Consider the following 20,567-nt stretch of genomic DNA (forward strand, 5'->3'; position numbering starts at 1 on the left):
CAAAGGCTAGAGCATTCTTGACAGTATCATGCCCCCGCCCCTCCCCAGAAAGGTCGATCCCGTGCACGCTTTTGATATGCTCCCGGGCAAAGTAATTTTTTCGAGGCCACATCTGGCTAAAAATACCTGCCTTACAATTTGCGTAATTTCTATCAAAAATTGTAACCAGATATAATTGTCACAAGGCCCCCCCCTCAGCACTTCCCCGAGGCTTGGCCGGGTGATCCCATGTGTCGAGAAGACACCGAATAAGAGCCAAGTTATGCAGAATAAGGACATGAAATGCGGGTATACTAGTATATGGACCATAAGTGGATCAACTGTGTAGTTTTGACCCACCGCAGAAGCTAAAGGGGGAAAACTACCAGATCTAGATTGCAAACGAACTCGGAAAATATGCCAGAAAGAAAAGGTACCCGATGATGGTTATTAACCAAAAATAAGGTACAGTACTTGTGGGTGATATCGTGATCATGCTAAGGTTCAGGGGTTCCAGCCGGTTCTGGAAATTATAAAAAGTATTCAATGGGAGAAAATATCTTCGAATGTTTTTAAAAGAGTAGAACAAAAGGTAGAAATCAAAGCTCTTTGGAAAATATGAAAGGAAAAATTCCAAAAACGTACACTTCGGCAAATTCACAAATAGTGATAGTGACATTGATTTGTGTTTCTTTGGCTCTTGCTCAGTTCTAACAAATATAAGATGTAAAACTTATTAGAATTCCAAATTAAGAAAAATATGATGAATCAAGCAAAATTTCAATGAAGAAGCTACAGAAATGCAACTTTGTAATTTTGACGACGGAATTATGTCAAGCATTAGAACAAAAATGTGCAGAACAATACAGAGGCTCGATGATTCATCTCCGCTAAAAGTAGAAGCGGATGTGTGTTGCGCAGCATTGGTTTTGAAGATGTCGTCAAAGACTTCAAGAAACAGCGAAAGGAAGCTTTCAAATAAATGAAATGTGTGCTTATCACATCATTATTCTGCTTACTTCTGAAATATGATATTTGATTTAACCTTTCTTTTAGGCAGGGATTACACTCTAAAAGTTTGATAAAAGTACTTTTATAAAACTTGAAAAATGCCACCAATAAGATCATCAATTATACTTGTTCGAATGCAACAGGCCGGGATTACATTATAAAATCTGGATAAAAGTTTGTTCATAAAACTTGAAAAATGCAACCAATAGGCGGATCAGTTAAGTTCGCTCGAATGTAACACATGTACTTATTGGTTGCGTTTTTCAAGTTTTATAAAATAATTTTTATCAAACTTTTATAGTGTAATACCGGCCTAAGTTTAGTTTTTGAATTTATTTGAAAAAAAGAAGCCAGAATTAAATATTAACTAATACAGTTTGTAAAATTGTCCAAGGGTGTGCGGGAAGGTAAGCCGGGATGCGGGATGGAAAAAAGGTTAGGAACCACTGCTTTAAACGTGAAAAATCGCTGAAATGCAATCAATGGGAGGGGGGGGGGGCACCAAAATCCCTGAAGTGCTTAGTGTTGTCAAGCGTCTTAATCCAGCCCTGATTGCAATAAAACAAAATTTTCGCGTCAAGTTCACGACACGTACATGCACATTTCAACATGCACCAATTCGTTAGAAGTTCTGCAGAGGAATATGGATGAGAAGCATGTGTGGTTTAGTAGTAGTAGCACCAGTTGTACACGAAAACAAGGACAACTCTACAACATAAACACGTCAGGATCCACACAGAACACGCATTCTGACAAATTTTAAGGGGACGGGGATGTTTTTAAGTTTTCATTTGGGGGGGGGGGCACACTGGAGGATCGAAGGTTTTGGGGGGGGGGCGGTACGTCTTCCAGAAAAGTTTCAAGTTACTAGCTTTCAAAAAGCTTCAAAATTAACAAAAACTGATTAACACAACATATAAAAGTGTTTTTTAATTAATTTTTTTACAAAAATTATATTACACATAATTTGCATTATAATTTTATGTTTTGCCCCTATGCTCCTGTGTACTCGTCTGGGGGTCATAGGAAGGTTTTAGACCCAGTTTACTTAATTTTGCTGACAAGGGAAGGGGAGGGGGGTAGTGCTTTGCTTTCTTTTGCTGGCGGGTTTAGGGGGGGGAGTTCAAAAATGGCTAAAATTCTACAGACGTTTTACTTGAATGGCCCTTTACGTTGGCTTCATGTCCATAATTTACGTTGAAACACTTTCTGCTAAAAAATCAGAGTTTACTTTCGGAAGGCTTTACGAGGTGAGGTATGTTACTAAAAAAACTTGCGCTCACACGAAGAAATGATTGCTGATGCTATTTGCCATTTGGTGATCGGTCCTTATCTATCTATCTATCATTTTGTGATGAAATGGAAGTAAACATGGAACTTATACCTTCTGGTCTTTGTTTTGAAAGCATTTTACTTGATCATTTCTGTCGTACCACGGTACACAAGGGCGCTTTTTTCCTAACCGATTCCGAACGGCAAAACGTGCTACATTTTTCTTCTAACGTAACGAACTTTTCCCGCACAATCCCGACCGATATTACAGCATCCTAGAGTGTCCTGAGCACGTCACAAAGAGGAATGATGGAACATTTGTGTCGGCCTATCTTCCACTGAGACGTACCAAATTACTATAAATGCATCTAACTAGGTGGTGTATGCTTAGCGACACAACATTTTCAATATTAGTAGCGTCATGAGATATTGGTTGAGGAAAAGGATAGGAAACTTCATAGCTGACTATGACTTGATTTATGACTACGGCAATGCGTATGATTGTGACAGGGGTCTTCAACCCCTGGCCAGCGGGCCAAATGCGGCCTTCCGAGCTTTTTGCTGGGGGCCGTTGACCATTCTGAGAAAATAGCTACTTCGCATAGAATAATGATTAAATTCTAAAAATAAAACATCCGTTTAACCCTTTAAACGGTTTTTAAAATTTTCCTGATCCGCGTGTTAAGAACTCGAGATATTTCGGGGTGACGGAATTAAAGCAGATCAAGATTAAACAAGATATTAATCTCTCCAGATTCAATATTAATCCTGTGCATTTGACACATTAACTAGACTGCTTAAAGAATTAAGGAGACCCGGAGCCAGAACAGTTTTTTAGGCCTATTATTCCATTTAGGCTACATATGTCGAGAGGCCTAATTCAAATACAAATACAAAGGCCACAACAGGCAAATTGCCCAACGAGGTGGCTTAAAAAATTATGCCTACGAAAAATATGAATGTCAAATGTTACCAAAATACAGCAACCCCATATAAAAACATACACACGGAAGAAAAAAACTAGTAAATAAATATATAATACACTGCCCACACACACACATAAGAAGATTATGGTTGTCTTAACCAAGTATGAAGAGCTCCTCGATTTATCCCATCACGTGTCTATCGTATTTATTTTTAAACGTATCAATTGTGTTAGAATTCACGACCCCGTGATATTCCATTTATTGGCAACCCTGTTAGTGAAAAACTCCCTGTGAAACCACAACCTGGAATTGTCCCTTACCTAAACGATACTGGTATCCCCTTCTCGAAGCAGTTGATTGACGGTGTATTAATAACTCATGTGGTCCATTCCGTCGAAGTTTCAATCACTTCGATCATATTCCTTCCTCCCCGAGACACCGGCGTTCCTCCAACGTAAATATAAGGAATGAAATCCATAAAACACAGCGTGGGATGCGTCCAACAAAAACTTTCATCCAGGGAATTTTTCCTTAATGGAGGAGGTAGGAAAATATTTTATTGTTCATCAGCGGCAGGTATTGCGATTGGTGACATCACGGATGTTGTATCTTTAATGCAATCCCCTATAGCAGAGGTCTTTAACCTTTTTCTAGTCGCGAGCACTGCCTGTACCCATCATCAAAAGAAGAGCACCTTTACGGCAAGTTTGGCATACGAATGATTTCAATTCTTGAATGCAATTTTTACAAAATATTCAATTGGAACGTTGATCAAGTGCTCCGAGCACGAAATCGGGCACAAGCATCGAGCACTGGGGTGCTTCAAAGCTTGACAAATAAAAAAACTATATATTTAGGCGCCGGTCCAATTTCTTAGGAACCAAGCATGGTATTTTGCTCCAGAAAAACGGTCCTAAATAATGTTTCCATTTACTTTTCCCGGTCCTGGGTTCGAACCCCACCGTCGCCACAGCAGTGGTCGGCTGTAGGGGGTGGTTCGGGGTAGGGGGGGGGGGTTTGTGTGGTTCCCAACTTCAAGAAGCGAATGCAAGCCGATCCCCCTTTAAAAAGTCTCGCCACAGAGAGCAACAGACGTACAAACAGCACAAATGTACACATCACTCACTTCACTTCTGTGATATATATGGCAGCACTGAAAAATCCCAAACACAACACTACATACGCACTCAGACTGTTAAGTACACTCACAGTTACACTTCCGGCACAACTCACTAGGTAGTAAATCGCCCATAGATGGTGATAGACCTGAGTTGTGCTCGGTTTGAAAGAAAGAAAGAAAAAAAGTGCCATTATTTTCATATTTTTTATTTAATTATATGATTTATATTTAAAAAAATACTCATATATTATTTGTGCAGTAATATTTGTATTTTTTTTTCTTTGTAATTTCAGCGCGTACCAAGGTTTAACATTACGTGCTTCAAGGAAGAAGGCCTCCGACATCCAAACGGTATATATTCTTACAAAATGTACAGAAATTCTAAGAAAACAATTTAATGAAAGAAATAATTTTGGAATTATTGAAAAAAAGTAATTTCATAATTCATGAAAATCTATAATTTTTATCACAAAAATAGTTACGGAGTTACTGAAAGAAATAATTGCAGCATTAGTGAGTAATTTTAGAATTCCTATGAGTTTCCAGAATTGTTAAGAGTAATAATTTTCAGAATTTTTAAGGGTAATGGAAAGTTTAATTAATTTTTGGCCCGCAATGTCTGAAAGGTTGAAGACCCCTGGCCCCATGAAGATTTAGTGGTTCTTCCTCCCTTCCCTCTCCGTTATTCGACCAAGGGTCCTCGAGTTAAACATCCGACATCAACGAAATTCCGAAGGGTACAGGGAATTCCACCGGAGCTATATCAAGTAGGTAACTGTAACCCACGCACATTTGGATTCTTCTTCCTCTCCTATCTGGATGTGAATTTTGATTTTCAGTTCCAGCTCTTCGTGGATGATCAACATTCTTCCGCCATGACATTTGTTGCGGCGGCCATTGGTTATATGTGCAATGTCAACGGAGATGTCTTCTTTCGCCTTCGCTCACACAACGTACCAATTAATATCGAATGAAAGGATTTAAAAATTAATCCGTAACAAATAAATTTGATCTATGCACTCTGAACCCGTGGTCTGAGGATCAAATGTAGTCATTGAAGCCACCTGAAGGGGCCCGCGAAGCCGAACCTACCTTAATGAATGGAAGTAAAGTACAGTAAGAGAAGTAAAAAAGTAAGTAGATAAATGCAGGGCTCCCACTCAAAAAATTAGAAAGAGAGGACCGGGGGGGGGGGGTTGGTTACCCCTCCTAGGCAGCATGACCATTAGCATAATAAAAAAAATCCGTAAAAAATTAAAAAAAAAAAAATTTCCCCCATAGCACACTATTTTAGTATCCTGTAAGATTGCTTCGAACCAAAGCAAAATGGCAGAAATGACTTGGTAACAAAAACAATTTTTGGCCAAAATAGAATATTAGCAACCGCAGATACATAATTCTTTTCTGTCTCTCCTCACGATGTATATTACATTTTTTTTTTTTTTGGAGTCTTCCACAGTCCAATCTGTCAACTCTCTGTGACAATGCACACAGCAAATTATGAAGATATGTAAGTTTTTTAAAAATGACGCTCTTTCGAGACCACTTCCAAGAGCGCAGTGCAAAATGTGTAAATTACAGGAGGGTTCGATGTAATACAAAGTACACCGGATGGTTTTACTGCGTTGTCCATCCCTTTTTTAAAAGGGATCTGTTGACATTTTACTGTTCAATGCCAGTGTCATTATTTTTGACAAATTAAACACTTTAATTTCTATCCCTTTGCTGAGCAATTGTAAATACTGTTTATGTTCCTGCATGCCCAAAAAACACAGAAGACAATTGAATGTTAGGTAGCATCAGAATTCGCAAAACCTAGAATTGGCCTATGCACCCAACTGCTTTGTTATGCAAACTATTATGTCACCTATACACAAAACGTACACCATAATTTTGAATGATGAAATGTTAGTTACTGTCCAAGACCATGAAGTAGTAAATACAAAATTACTTTTCTTTCAACCAGGCAGATGTTTTTAATCACTACTTGTTGAACCCTCAAACTAAGTAAATGAAAAGTTAATTAAACCACCAAATGGTCTACATACACCCTGCCCCTCCCCCAAATAACCTTAAAAACGATACAATTTCTGCTTTGGCAGAATCATTAATTGAAATTTACTACATATATATTATTTGGCATTATATAGATGATTCCCTCAATTAGAATCAATTATAAGATTACATGTTAATACGAATTTTGTTGATAGGCAAGGGCGTAGCAAGGGGGGACTTGGGGTGTCTGTAGCCCCCCCCCCCCGAAATGTGAGAAAATGACCGGAGAAAGGGAAAAAGATGGCCAAATCCACTGTTCTATCACTTTGTTCTCCCCCCTCCCCGGCCCGAACGAAATTTCTGGCTACGCCCCTGTTGATAGGTTTTGGTAAAAAGTAGGAAAAGTAGGACATTTTACCAAAAAAGTAGGAAAATTAGAAAATGTAGGATGAGTGGGAGCCCTGTAAATGTGAAAGTCATAACTGTGAGATCGTCAATTCCGGATTCTGTCAAAATTTATAGCGGGTGGCGCTGTTTCCGCGGGAAAATGATAATCTTCATGAAGGACATCTTAACGAGTTCGGGGACCTCCGGCCGAACCCGAACATTTCTAATTTCTGTCTTTTCGTCACGAAAATCACTGAATAGCGCTGCCAATAATAAAATAAAATAAAATTTTGAACACAAAATATTCAAGATGGAAAACAAAATCTTCAGTGGTTAGCGACCCCTGTTTGATTCAGGGCTGTACGCCCGGTGTGCATTGGCCAATACCTCCTATAGATACTAGGAGTATCTATATGTATCTAGGATGTATTGCATTGACCCACGGCAGGAGGGCACAACCTTAGTCCTCGAACCAGATAAGTGGTATTTCTGCCACTCGCGGGCCAGAAACTTGTATTTATGACTATATGACCCGTATTTTACGGGACATTCCCGCAATTTTCACCCTACTTTTTTTTAAAAAAAAATGTCCCATTTTTCCTCTTTGTCTTAACAAGTCTTACTAAGAATTGAGATTATTTTGATGACATAAATTATACAGTCGAATCCCGTTATAACGAACTCCAAGAGACCGGAGAAATCACTTCGTTATAACGAAATTTCGTTATAAAGGAATTTCAGGTTGTTAAGCATTGTTCCTAAGCATACTTATTTGAGGGATCAGAAAAGTGTTCGTTAAAACGAGATTTTCGCTCTAATGGTATTCGTTAAAACGGGATTCGACTGTATTATGATAATTATCACTATTACAATTAATTGTAATCATATAAAAATATATTTGTCTCGCATATTTATCAAACATATTTTCTTTTGGTGAGTTACATCTTTACACATTTTGGGACACTTGCTGCCCTCTTTATTTCCCACTATTTTCAATTTTTGCAGAAATTTTAGCCCTTCAGCAACTTTACTTGCCTGTGAGAATTTTTTCGCGATAATTGACGATATCAAATATGGATCTCGATTTACGGTTCTTTTTTATGAAGGTAATATGGTCAGCCCAGGTATTTATCATGTTGTGTGTACCGATGCGTTTAAAGAGGCGGATGAAACCCATTTGCGGGCCGGAGGTTGTGCACCCCGGAGTTGAGACACCACTAACCATTATTATTTGCCGTTTCCATCAACGTATTGGAAGCAGAGCCGCAACTAGAGGGGTTCAGGCGGGGCTCGTGCCCTAGGTGCTAGACCCGAGGGGGCGGAAATTTCATTCTGAAACCTCTCCTTCAGTATTACCAGGGGGGCGTCAAAATGCGCGCTTGCCCCGGGTGACCAAGCATCTAGTTGCGGCCCTGATTGGAAGTTTTGGCGAAAAAAAATTAACTTACATAGTGTCCCGCAACCGATTACAAAGTCTTACAAGTAACACACGCTCATGAAAAGGATGAGTATCCTTGGCTTAATCCGATTCCGTTGAAGAAACAAAATAAGCATTGAGTGATCGTTAAATTTAAATGTTTTAATGTTAAATGTCAATCGGCAAACTGTGACGTGTCTGTCGGTGAGAAGGTATCAATTAAGGTAAAATATTTAAAAATACTGAGCACACGGAAAAGGCAATGCCCGTCCGCAAACAACGTCGGAAACGAGGTTTTGTTTTGGGGGGATGAGGGGAGTATATATATATATGTATATAATAATGATAATAATCTTAATCGCGAGACTGACCTCGTCGATGAGAGCAAAAGCAGACTGGATATCCGAAGCTTTGACCGTCGGATGATCGGCGGCGGTGACGTCCTCTTCGTCCGGAGTGCCCCCTTTCCTTTTCTGCTGGCCCGAAGGGCTGTCGTGGGCCGGCAGGGGGCTCATTTGGGCCATCATCCGTGTGACCCAAAGAAGCCTCCTCTATAGTCTCAATCTGACCGACCGAGAGCGCCTTTCTCCTTTCGAACGTAAACACACGCGCGCACACACACACACAAAACAAACAGAAAGGAATCGTTTCAGCCTCGGGGCAGCCAGCAGCAGCGAATACATTCACAACGAAGCATCCTCGTACTCTTGCACATGTACACACGCGCACACAGTACAGCTTACGTACAACACACGGCCGAAAAATACTTGTTGATGATGATGGCACCTGTGATGATGATGATGCACCTGCGAGGAGCTGTTATGTCGTCGTTTTCTTGTTGCGTCGACGCGGGCCGCAGCATCTTCTCTCTCTCTCACACACACATACGCACAAATTTGGCCGTTTTACGCCGACTCAGCGCTAATTTTACGACCGGCCCCTCTTGAAAAAGCTTTCTGTTTCGTTCGCTTTTAATTATTACCACGATTTGTTCAAACAGCAACAACAGAAAAGATGGGGCAAGGAATCAATCCATCGGAGAGTCAGTAAAGCGTGTCGCGCGGTCCCGTTCGAAATACTAATACAGTCTCGTATGAGAGCGTGTCCATTTGGAGGCGGTTCTGTTTCACTGACTGTTGGTCACTCCGAAGAGTGCATCTTCTCTCGAACGTGATCTTTTGGATCGGGATCCTTTCTAATCATCAGTACGATCTTTATACGGGTGCGGGCGGGCACAGAAGGAAGGCTACAGGTGCGATCACACCCTCCAAAAGAGCCGGATAATGTGGAAAAAATTACTTTGTCCCATAAAATACGGGACGATCTTATGAATCTACAAAAGTTGTCTCTTCTTTCCGACACATCACCCTCGAACCCTGCCTGTCTTAACGATCGAGTAAAGAAGAAGAACCCTCATACCCCTCCTCCCCGAATCAGTGGTTCTCAAACTTTTGTCACCAGCGGCTCCCTTGCCCAATTCATGTTTTATTTGCGGCTTCCCAGAATAGTATAATAGTTTCACTGATAGAAGAACACCTTTGAAGCATAAATAAGATCACAACTCAATATCTCCAGCTCACCGCGACGCCCCTGACAAAGGTTGGCGATGTCCCTAAGAGCCAAGATCCACACTTTGAGAAACACTGTTCCAAATTACTAAAGGTTTTTACTAACCCTCTAGCCGTGGACAACGTGAATATCGCGTTTCACGTATTCTATTAAATTTCGCGGGGGGTGATAAAAATACTCCGCGATTTCGTACAGAAAATTTCAAAAACCACCCTCGGCTGGAGGGTTAATGCTTATGTGTCAGACATTTTTTTAATAATATAAAATGGGCTGGGGATCTCAAATGACCCCGAAGTGGCCAAGTGCTTCGACCTGGGAGCTCGTTAATACGAGCCCGCCCACGAGAGATCTGGGTAACGGTGGATCGGAAAATTTATTCCACCGTTTCTATATTTCTTCTCGATGGGATACATTTATATTCTTGAACGATGGCGGCTATCATATGAAATTGTCTTCCCATTCAACCCCATTCAAGTATGCGATCTTATTCGGGGGGAGAGCACATAGATACGGACAAAAGTGTCAACGAAAAAAAAGCGGAGAAAAATCTTTTTACGACGGGGGGAGGGGGATCTTTATCGAGTGACGAGCACCGCTCGTGTCCAGTATCGTAAGACAACCACAACAATCCACGAATGCGACTTGAATAGGAAGAATAATAAGAGAATATCGGAGCAGCAACTAAAAACTGCCCACACCCCCCTCCCAGCAGCTTAACCCTTTAAGAGGCATTGACGAGATATCTCGCCTCCTTATTTTAAAGCATTGACAAGCCCAGATATTTTTGTAAAGTTATTTCTTCTCAATGGAACGTTTCTCCTATACTTCTTACTTTGCACCTGCTAAAAACTGGAAGAAAGCCTATTTGATTGAAAACGATATAACATTTCGAAGTGGGATTGAATGAATTTTTTCTGCTTGAAGGGAGTAACGAATTAGTGCTCGAAAAAGAAAGGTTGAGATTGTGTGAATTCGGCACCCCCCACCCCCCTCCCCTTTTTTGACATTCATAGTTGTGATACCACTACTAAATTGTACATGCGCTAGAAAACAAGAATAAAATTGTAGGAGATGTTTTCGAAGAAGGGGGGGGGGGGTGACCACATTGACTATTTCTGTCCGGAACCTATTTGTTTATAAATTATTTGAGTCAGAATGAGATCTTCGGAATTTACCGAAACGATCGTGATCGTCTTTCAAGGGATTGGCCACGAATGTCTGTCTACTCCAGCGCGGTATTTTAGCCTCGCTCGCATAGCGGAACACAAATATGATCCGCGATGCCTTAAGGCGGATCGCAATTATTAACACGAGAGGTCAAACGCGTATTTATGATTTTTCAGATATTTGTCGGTTTTTTTTTGTTTTGTTTTTTTTAGTTATTTCGGGAGTGATTCGAGTTATTTGGCGCGACAGTTGGCGAACGGCAACCCTTGTCTCGGACAGGTTTAGTCACCAGTTGCAGGAACGAGCTGGTGGATACCTAATAACTTGCTCGGACAACATTCGGCAGGCATCATCATCATCATCCAGGTACACGAGGAGAAAGAAGAAGATGATGATGAGCGTAAGTATGTTCGTGCGAGGGGGGGAAAGAAGAGTAGAAAAATGTCTTGAGCCAAGCCTCTGGTTGCGTGCTTGCTAGTCACAACCCCCCATCCCACTTCATTTACCTGTCTTATCCGCGTGTGCATCCAACGTACATTAATACATACCATTACCTACAATGGGGAGGGGGTTGCGACGGAGAAAGGTGAACACAACGCCAAAACCCCATCCATTTCTTCTCTTATTTTTATTTTTTTTTTTTCATTTTCATTTACTATTTATTTATTTTATTTTACTTTTTTTGGTTCACGGGTAGGGCCAGTGGTTGATGGTCGTCGTCAGGTGGAGCCCCGGAGGCCCGACTTACCTCGAGCAGACGCCAGAGGCGCCTTTGCGAAAGAAAAGTCATCCGAGAGGGGGCGAAGCACAAGAATCCAACTGCTGTTCCCAGACACGATCCTCGAGACGAAACATCCTCGGTTTTGAATTCGTTTCGAGAATTACAGCTGTGACATTGCGACATTCGCCTCAGAAATGACTTTCGATTAAATTTGATGACGGGGACATGGAAATGAACCGGAGGAAAAATCGAGTCGGGGGACGCGCCGAACGAGTACGTATTATAGGACATAGTGGATAGAGATAGAATCACTCCCAACCCGGACTGATGCAAAGCAACTTTCTTCCGTTACCTCAAATGAGGCAGGGTTGTGTCGGAAAAAAAAAGTTGGTAAAGGTTTATAGGAGTGCCCCCCCCCCCCCGTCTCGTACTCGCAAGCATCAAATCTCACGTATCGTTCTCCCCATGAATATAGCCTTCCTTCAAGTCGATGTAAGGTACAAGCCATTTGACTGAAAATGGATAACTGAACCCAATCAATGTCTAGGGAGAAAAATTGCACGTGCGCCCAGTGGCTCATAAGGGCCGGAGACCATGGCCTGGGATTTCAAAAGAAGAAGTATGTAGAAGAATTGTGGAGCAAGTAAGAAGAAGAAGAATTGGTCTGTTGAAGTGGGGGAAGAATCGAGAATTGTCTGAAACAGGGGTTCCCAAAGTGTGGGTCGATGCACAATAATCAATATTTCAAGCCAAACAGAATGATGAGTAATGTATGAATGTGGGGGGGGGGGGGGGAATGTCATGTCGTAAACATAGGAATACAAAAACATGAGAAAAATGTAAAAATTTTAGAATATGAACAATTAATATTTCACTAGTGTGTGTCGTTTATAAATATCTTTTGATGATGAAATGAAGCCATTGAAAATATTGAGAAGAAGGGGGGGGGGGGACTAAAATAGTGTGTGGAGTACACCGGGGATACTCGCTGTAATAGAAAGTATGTACTACTGCAATTGAAAAATAAATTTGGACAATAAAGCGAGGGGGTCGGCTGTGACGCAACCATAAATATTCAAATACAAGTACAAATACAACACCACAACAGGCAAAATGCCCAGCGAGGTGGCTGAGGAGAAAAAGATGCCCGTAACAAATATGGATGTCATATATTTAAAACATACAGCAACCCAATTAAAAACAATTTAACAAATCTTTTAAACTTGTTTTTCCTACGAAGGAATAATGATATTACTAATAATATTTTCGCATATAAAATATATATTCCCGATAATATTTTTGCACTGGGATCTGCGTTTGGTAATGGTGACCTCTGAGTTTGGTTACAAAGTTATCCACTCTGCACTCAGCGTTAGAATTAAAAAATATTAAAGTCACTGTATAGTCCCACGGAGCAGTGAATATGAGAACTTACTGGTCCGATAAACGAAATCCGTTCTGAATCAATGATAATTTTCTTAAATATATTATCGTTTAAAAGAGTGATATACCACTAAGGGGTGCAAAAATCTATACAAAACACTTAGAACTGCATTTAAATCTCATTATTTAAACCACAACTGTTGATTTTGTGGCTTTATCGAAAGACAAGGCTTAAAGAGACATTCTTTTTCTAATTACATTTTCAGAAAACATTCTGCAAAAGACATTTCTTTCTAAGAAGATATTATACTAAATGTTTGGCTAAGATTCAAACGGCAACATTAATTAAGAGATAATTAAAACAAAATGTCTTGCCATAAATTCACGTCTTCATTCTTATTAGGATGGCATGAAATGACAAAAAAATATTGATCCATCAAATGGATGCAAAAGGATTGAGGCACCAGATGGTAGTATATACAGGGTGATTCAAAATTCAACGCACAAACTTTTAGGGGAGGTAGAAAACACAAAAACAGAATCACATAGGAACGTATAACCGGAAACTCCAACCTGATCAGCTGGAGGATCAACGAAGATGCAGAAATGACAAGCTAATAACGGGTAGGTATTTAGCGGTACTTTACACAAGAACAGTACGTGTACAGGTCAAGTTTTACAAAAGTGCTGAAAGTTCTTGCCATCCACAAGTTATGCACGCTTCACAACGGCGACGCATTGGTTGTCGAACCCTTTCAATAATACCCGGCATTTCGCGGACGTTTGCAGCTGCGACGAGGTCGGTGTCAGAGTTTGTTGTGAAACTTCACGTGTACACGTACTGTCCTCGTGTAAAGTACCGCTAAATAGTTTTCCCGCTCATTATTGGCCTGTAATTTCTGCATCTTCGTTTATCCTCCAGCTGATCAGGTTGGGGGTTTCCGGTCATACATTCCTATGTGATTCTATTTGGTGTTTTTGTGTTTTCTACCTCCCCCAAAAGTTTGTACGTTGAGTTTTGAATCACCCTGTATATATACACGCAGTTTATCAAAATCAGCTTCGCTCATAAATTTTTGAATTTCGGCTAAGAACGCGGTTTTCTAAATATTTTTTACAGCGAACGAAAATCACCATTCGACATTTAAACGGCTGAGGCAATATAAAACGACTGAGGATTGGCGATTCTCCCATAGGAGATTCTTCCTCGATCAATGTATCGGCGGGCTATTTTCAGCTACTGCTTCACCAAACACCAACTCTGACACCATATTGCAATTTACTGCCATTAATGAGATGCGTTGGAAATGAAGACTGCTGTCCATTGGTGGTCGCCTCAAGTTCGTTAGGGGAAATATCTTATCTGTATCCTCCTTCGGGTTTGAACTCAGGACTTATATTGTTACAGCATCTTACCACCACACCACTCGGACGCTTATTTTCAGCTACTGGTCCCGCGGACCACTACAATTTTTTTTCTCGGTGTTCCGAGATAGTCAGTCTCGGGACAGTGATTTCAAATGCTGTGCACTATTACGATGCGGCATTCCGTTTTAACTTGCGGATGTGTTGATCACACCGTTCGCAGGATTCAAGACTAAAAACATGTGGGGTAGTTTGAAATTTCATAATAAAACAGTTCTGGAAAATAAATATTGAAAACTAATTAGATTTCATTCATCACTGATTACGGAAATTGAAAAAAAAACCACATTTTGTTAAAAAAAAACTTCCTGGAACTTCGAGAACTTCCCGGAAAACTGGGACATATGATCATTTCATGTATGGAGGTCGGGTCGCCGATAAAATGTTTGTCAAAAGAGGGGTCGAGCTTCGAAAAGTTTGGAAATCACCGGTCTAAAATACACAATACATACAAAATATATACAGGGACTTCACTGTGACTTCACTTGTCATGAAATAGCATTCGTTACTCTAAATTTGCTTTATATAACCCCTCAAAATTATTCTCCTCTGGATATTTTAACGCTTGCCAATTAATGGGTAAAAAAAAATATTTCTCACTTTTTTACCGGGTGATTCCTTCTGAATAGCCCCGTATGCTGTCCGTCCAATGTTTCATAAAGTGTGCGTCGCGGCTAAAATAGCTGGAAATAGTGATGCGTGTGCCTATTTATGCTTTGAAGTGGTTCTTTTATGAATGCACAATATCCACTAAACGAGCGTTTCTTAACCTTTCTGTACCCAAGTGCCGGTAACATGTCTGAAACAATTTGACGAACCACTTGTATCCCGTATTACGGGACATTCCTTTCATTTTGGTTTTTCCGATTTTTTTTTAATACAATGAATATTGAATTTGTTAGTGTGGTTATGAACATGAGAAGCGTTTTGATGATATATATAAATTATACATTTATTATGATAATTATGACAAAAATATTTATCTTACATACTTTTCCGGTTCAACTTTTTTTCCGCTACTTTAATAACAATTGGTGATTCTGCCTACTTCTGGCAACGTTTTTGATGACAGTTGGCGATGTCCCGTATTTTATTCTATTCAAGATCCCAGTTTAACGTATTTTTCCTCAATGAAATATGGTCATCTGATTATTTGAATATTTTTCCCCCCGTGAAATACATTTTTGTTTACTGCGATTTTTTTAGCAGTTGGTCACCCCCCCCCCCCGAAAAAATTTCAGCAGTGACCAGCGAATTTCATTTAAGGCAATAAATTTAATTTTTGTGACTAAATTTAGTGATCAACCCCGTATTTTTCACATTCCGTAGAATCGCAATTCCCGACATTTTCCGTAATGATATTTTTTAATTTTATCAAGTCTTCTCGCGGACCACCTATACCATCGCCGCGGACCATAGGTTGAGAAACACTGTAATAAACTACTCCAAGGATCCGCAGATGAACCATGAACAGACAAGAGAGCCGCGTGAGTGAGAAAAGTTACCGTTACCGTGAACCGTGATACGAAGCACCGGCATATGTCGCATCTTCTTCGTCTTAGGGACCATTTTGGTCATTAATTTAGAAACGTTACTGCTATGCTTATTCTAGATTATTAAATAAGCATAGGGAATGAGTGAGAAAAGTTTGAGAACTACCGCTTTATATGGGTAAACCGTGACAAAGGCAAAGCGTCGTATGAATGAGAGCCGTAAAAATAAACAAAACTCCCACACGATAAGACAATACCGACGAGCACTTCCCTCCAATGAGCACCCGTCATTCTCCTACTGGTACGAAGAAATCGACTCGAAGGCGGGGCTTCGAAGACGAGAAGTGGTCATTCATTCATTCTTCGCATTCCGAGGACCAGATGTCATGCGCCAAAGCGGTCAAAATTCTCGTGTCTTCTTTACGAACACGCATCAGTGTGTTTCCCAAAGTAGGTGATATCATCCCCTCGGGGCAGAAACGTAGGATGGGAGTCCCCCCACCTCGAAGCCGACTAAAAACTTAATATTTCGGTAGAAAAAATTAATATATATAGAAATAAAACTTTTAAATGCCGTTTTAACCAATTTTTGTTAATTTAAATGCTTCTATGAAGGTGAAAACTCGAAATTTCTCTGGTAGCAATTTTTGTGCCCCCCCCTCCAAAGGTCAATTCTGCGTACGCTCCTGCCTGTATCAGTCATTAATTGACTTTATGCAACAGGTTTGTGGCAGGTTCAGTTCCTCAATGTGTGAAAAATTGGCAAAGGAATTGTGAAGTATGAAATTCCTCGAGTAAGCGCCCAGAAATACTACGTAATAAATACTATGGAATTAGCTACTCGAGAACAATATGTTCTTATGTCTCACTATGTTTTGTGCGATTCCTCAATTTCGCATTTTTTTTACAATAAAATGATTTACGAAACAGTGACAAGAAAGTTTGCATGTTTAAGGGGGTTGGTGCATGATCTTGGCTTCCCGGGCTTTCCTATGGCGAAAAATATCCTTCCTTTTAATGAACATTTTTCATTTTTCTATTCCCTCAGTTTTTTTTTTCTCAAATATTATCGATAATTCTTGCGCCTGGCCAGGGCCGCAACAAGGGGGGGGGGGAAGCAGGTGGGTCTCGCAAATTTCATTCTGAAACCTCACGTCAACATTACAAGGGGGCTTCAAAATTCGCGCTTGCCCGGGTGACCAAGCATCTAGTTGCGGCCCTGCGCCTGGCAGTCCAGTGGTAAGCTTCTGACTGCAGGTTTCGATTCGAATCCCGGTTCGGGCATGGATGTCTACTTCACTAACAAATTCCCTGGACAGATTGTAAAAATCTGTTGGAAATACGTGATGATTGATAATACGTGTAAATTAGTAATATAATATAATTTTATACAATTTAGTACGAGCATTTTGGATTTCAATTATTGGTTATTTTTTTCTGGTTCAACAAAATCACCAAAATTTACAGATATCTTGTGCCATAAGTTTTTTTTCTTTTTTTTTAATAATTTTAATACGAACTTCTCGAGTTACAAAGTATGTATAGCATCATTGGCGTACGCAAAGGGAGGTTTCCGGGTTCTAACCCACAAGCCGAGATTATAGTGTTATTTTGTAGGAAAAAACGTAAACCCTCCCCAAAAGAAAAAAATATTGAACCCCCCCCCCCCTCCTCCCCGAGAAAATTCTGCGTACACCTATGTATACCATAGTGTTGAGAGATAAAATTTCAAGACATTTGAATGAGGGGTGTTCGAAAAAATGTTCTTTACCTAAAAAAAACTTAGTTTTGAGAAAAGAGCATTTTAGTGGAAAACATTAGCATATATGTAATGCCTGCCAGCAGTTTATGTTAAAATATTTTTAAAATATTTCTAGTATAGGTAGAACAAAATCTCAAACACGTTAGAAGCAGAAAAGTTCATAGAATTTGAAAATTGCAAAATTCGAAAATGTGTTTTTTTGAAAATTTGCGTGCACCAATATCCCCCTTAATTCAATTTCAAATTCAATTCAATTTTATTCATCACGTCAACAAACTTACATTGCGAAAAAACGAAGAAAATCCATCCAAGGGATGGTTGTCGATCCATACTTGTGGACACGATCATTATTGAGTTAATTTTCAAACACGACGAATAGTAGATAATAATAATAAACTAATCATAATTAAAAAAAAGATAAATAAATAACAAACAAAACAAAGAAAAAACGCAAGACAGAGAAATCATCTATGAATATGACATACATACACATAGAATCAACATGAAATCTTTAAATATACATGAATATTCTGCATACTTGCGAAAATTTCATTCATTTGATCTTGTAGGCACTTTTACAGATGAACCCCAAAAAATTTCATCCTTAGTTCAGGTTGTTGGTAACACAATTTTACAAATGTTGAGAAGAGGAAAGTTTGAAGAAAAGTTGAGAATAAATGTTGAGAGAGAGAAGAGATAAGAAATTTTTTTTGACATCACTTTTGGAGAGAAAGTTCTTTCCCCCCTCCCTCATTAAAAAGGATACAATTCGCGCAAATCTTGCACGAGAAAAAGTATCATCGAAGCTGAGACAACTCAAAGCTGGCTGTTGATATTACAAATGCATTCGATGACAACATTAGAATGCGAAAAAAAAAAATATTTTAAGGTATTTAATATGAAATTTTTTTGTATCAAATTATCATTCAAAATTTATGGTATCCTTTTAATAATGACTTCACAAAATACATGTATTTTATGCATCTTCGACCGAGGTCGGGGGGGGGGGTGTCTCGCACCTACTTTGCCCAGGTCCCCATCAAATATCAAAGTCGGGCCACTGTTCGGGATCCTATGCATTTTCTGAGTAAGGATAGGGGAGTTTATATAAGAATGTGGGAGTGACAATATTTATATGCATCGTTTTTTAAACGAACTGTAGCCCAGCGTTTCTCAATCTTTCAGTATTTGCGACCCAATTTTCAATCATAATTTTCATCGCCCCCCCCCCACAAGTGCAGTACAGAGGGGCACCCCCCCCATGAAATTTTTGGAACTTTCATATGGAATATTACATTCAAATAATTTGCTGAAAATTACTTTTATCAACTTATTTTAAACGAAAATAAAACAATCTTTCCTCTGAGAAAGTCACGAAAATACTGAACAATATGGGATGTATTCTAATTATTAAATACATTGTGCAGTACTGATAAAGTCCTATTTGAAGTGTATTATATCAGTGTAAATGCGAATTTTATTTTTTATTATCTTATAATGCATTTTGTTTTGCTTTCCTTTCAGAGTAAAATAATCATTTTTTTAAATAATACATATTTCTTTCGATATGCTAGCGCCCCCGTTTCAGTACTATCGCACCCCCCCCCAGGGGGGCCCGCCCCACAGGTTGAGAATCGCTGCTGTAGCCGATTTGATTTTTTTTTGTTTTGCCTACCCTTATTCGTTGAATGAGATATTTTTACGGAAATGGAAAGCAAGAAGTATGAAATAATTAAATATATTCATCACTATAGACCGGAAGTTCAAGCACTAAAAATTGTACAGATATACAGGAAAAAGGCATTAAAAATGTTCAAAAGAGGCATTAAAATAATGCATAATTAACGGGGAAAAAAGGGAAAAAATAACAAGAAATTAAGATGTTAAGGGTCCGAGAACTGGCTTAAAAGATTGGCTCCACTTACTCCCGTCTTCTGTTTGAATAATAATTAACTGCATTACTATTCAGTCATATCAAAATGTTTATGTTCCCTGATCGGAGGTGATTCAATCGGATATTATAGTGCAGTACTTAATTAAAACTATCATGCAATATAATGTTAGCTAAAATTGAATAATAACCATTACATCATAAATTTTTTTTGTTTCCCCGTAGAATTATTTCATAAGCATGTTTTCATAATAACAACCGGATTCAAAATTTTCCAATCGTATTCGTCAGGGCATAATTTTGGAAGAAGATCTCTCCAATTCGACTTTTGCTACAAAAATGATATTAATGCTATGGCTGTGTCCCCAATGCATTTCACGTAAAAAAGGGATAAGAAAAAAAGGGGGATTATTAAATCAAAATAACGGTGGGGCGGGGGAGGTCAGAGCATTGTAAACTGATGGACAGTGCGACAGTCATCGGTCAGCTATTTATTTACGATGCATGAATAAAACATTTCATTAGACGTAACCAAAGGGTTGAATAGCTGTGGCTGTCGATTTCATCGAGTTTTGATTTTTCTGTTGAATATTGTCTAAACTTAATAAGTACACGTACTCAAATTTGAAATAAATGCAGTCAAAAATTATCATCAGTTCGAGATTTTAGGCAGAAACCTGCCGCCAAATACAAAGAACTTCCATAAACATAATTTCAATTCCGCCGTAACGTGAGATCTTTCTTGCGCGTTTAATAACATTGGTTTTTTTTTTCCTTTTTTAACTTCATTTTACAGAATAGTTCAGTTTTCCGAATTTGCGACGATAATGGATCGTAACAACAAACAAGTTGGTAGAGTTCGCGAATCCCACAAACCGAGGAAAATGGGATGCCCGAGAGCAATCGTGAGCGCCATCTTCAGGCACCAGAACAGACTGGAGATAGTTCTGCCTGGTTTCGTATTTTCCACTCATCGCCTGTGTGGTGGGGAAATGTCAGGGCTTTTTAATCGTAAACAAGGTAGATGCACGATGGAAAACCACTGAACG

General features: G+C 39.4%; 1 protein-coding gene across 7 annotated transcripts in view; it reads right to left on the reverse strand.

Annotated features, from left to right (window-relative positions):
- The window catches only part of LOC149064613 (transcription factor AP-2-epsilon-like), a 117,132-nt gene that overhangs the window by 44,602 nt on the left and 51,963 nt on the right, over positions 1-20,567 (reverse strand). Inside the window, exon 1 of one of the 7 annotated variants that reach the window (XM_089254599.1) lies at positions 8,479-9,178. The exons of 4 other annotated variants lie outside the window; for them this stretch is intronic. In XM_089254599.1, coding sequence (XP_089110725.1) covers positions 8,479-8,634 — 156 coding nt within the window. In that variant the 5' untranslated portion in view covers positions 8,635-9,178. Of the gene's footprint in view, positions 1-8,478; positions 9,182-20,567 lie in introns of those variants that run through there. 2 more of the 7 variants (XM_089254600.1, XM_089254605.1) reach the window with 2 other exon arrangements.

This window comes from Pholcus phalangioides, unplaced genomic scaffold (genome assembly GCF_987345545.1).
Source record: "Pholcus phalangioides strain wild (caught in Gottingen) unplaced genomic scaffold, Ppha-v1.0 ptg000042l_1, whole genome shotgun sequence".
In the NCBI taxonomy this organism is placed as follows: domain Eukaryota; kingdom Metazoa; phylum Arthropoda; class Arachnida; order Araneae; family Pholcidae; genus Pholcus; species Pholcus phalangioides.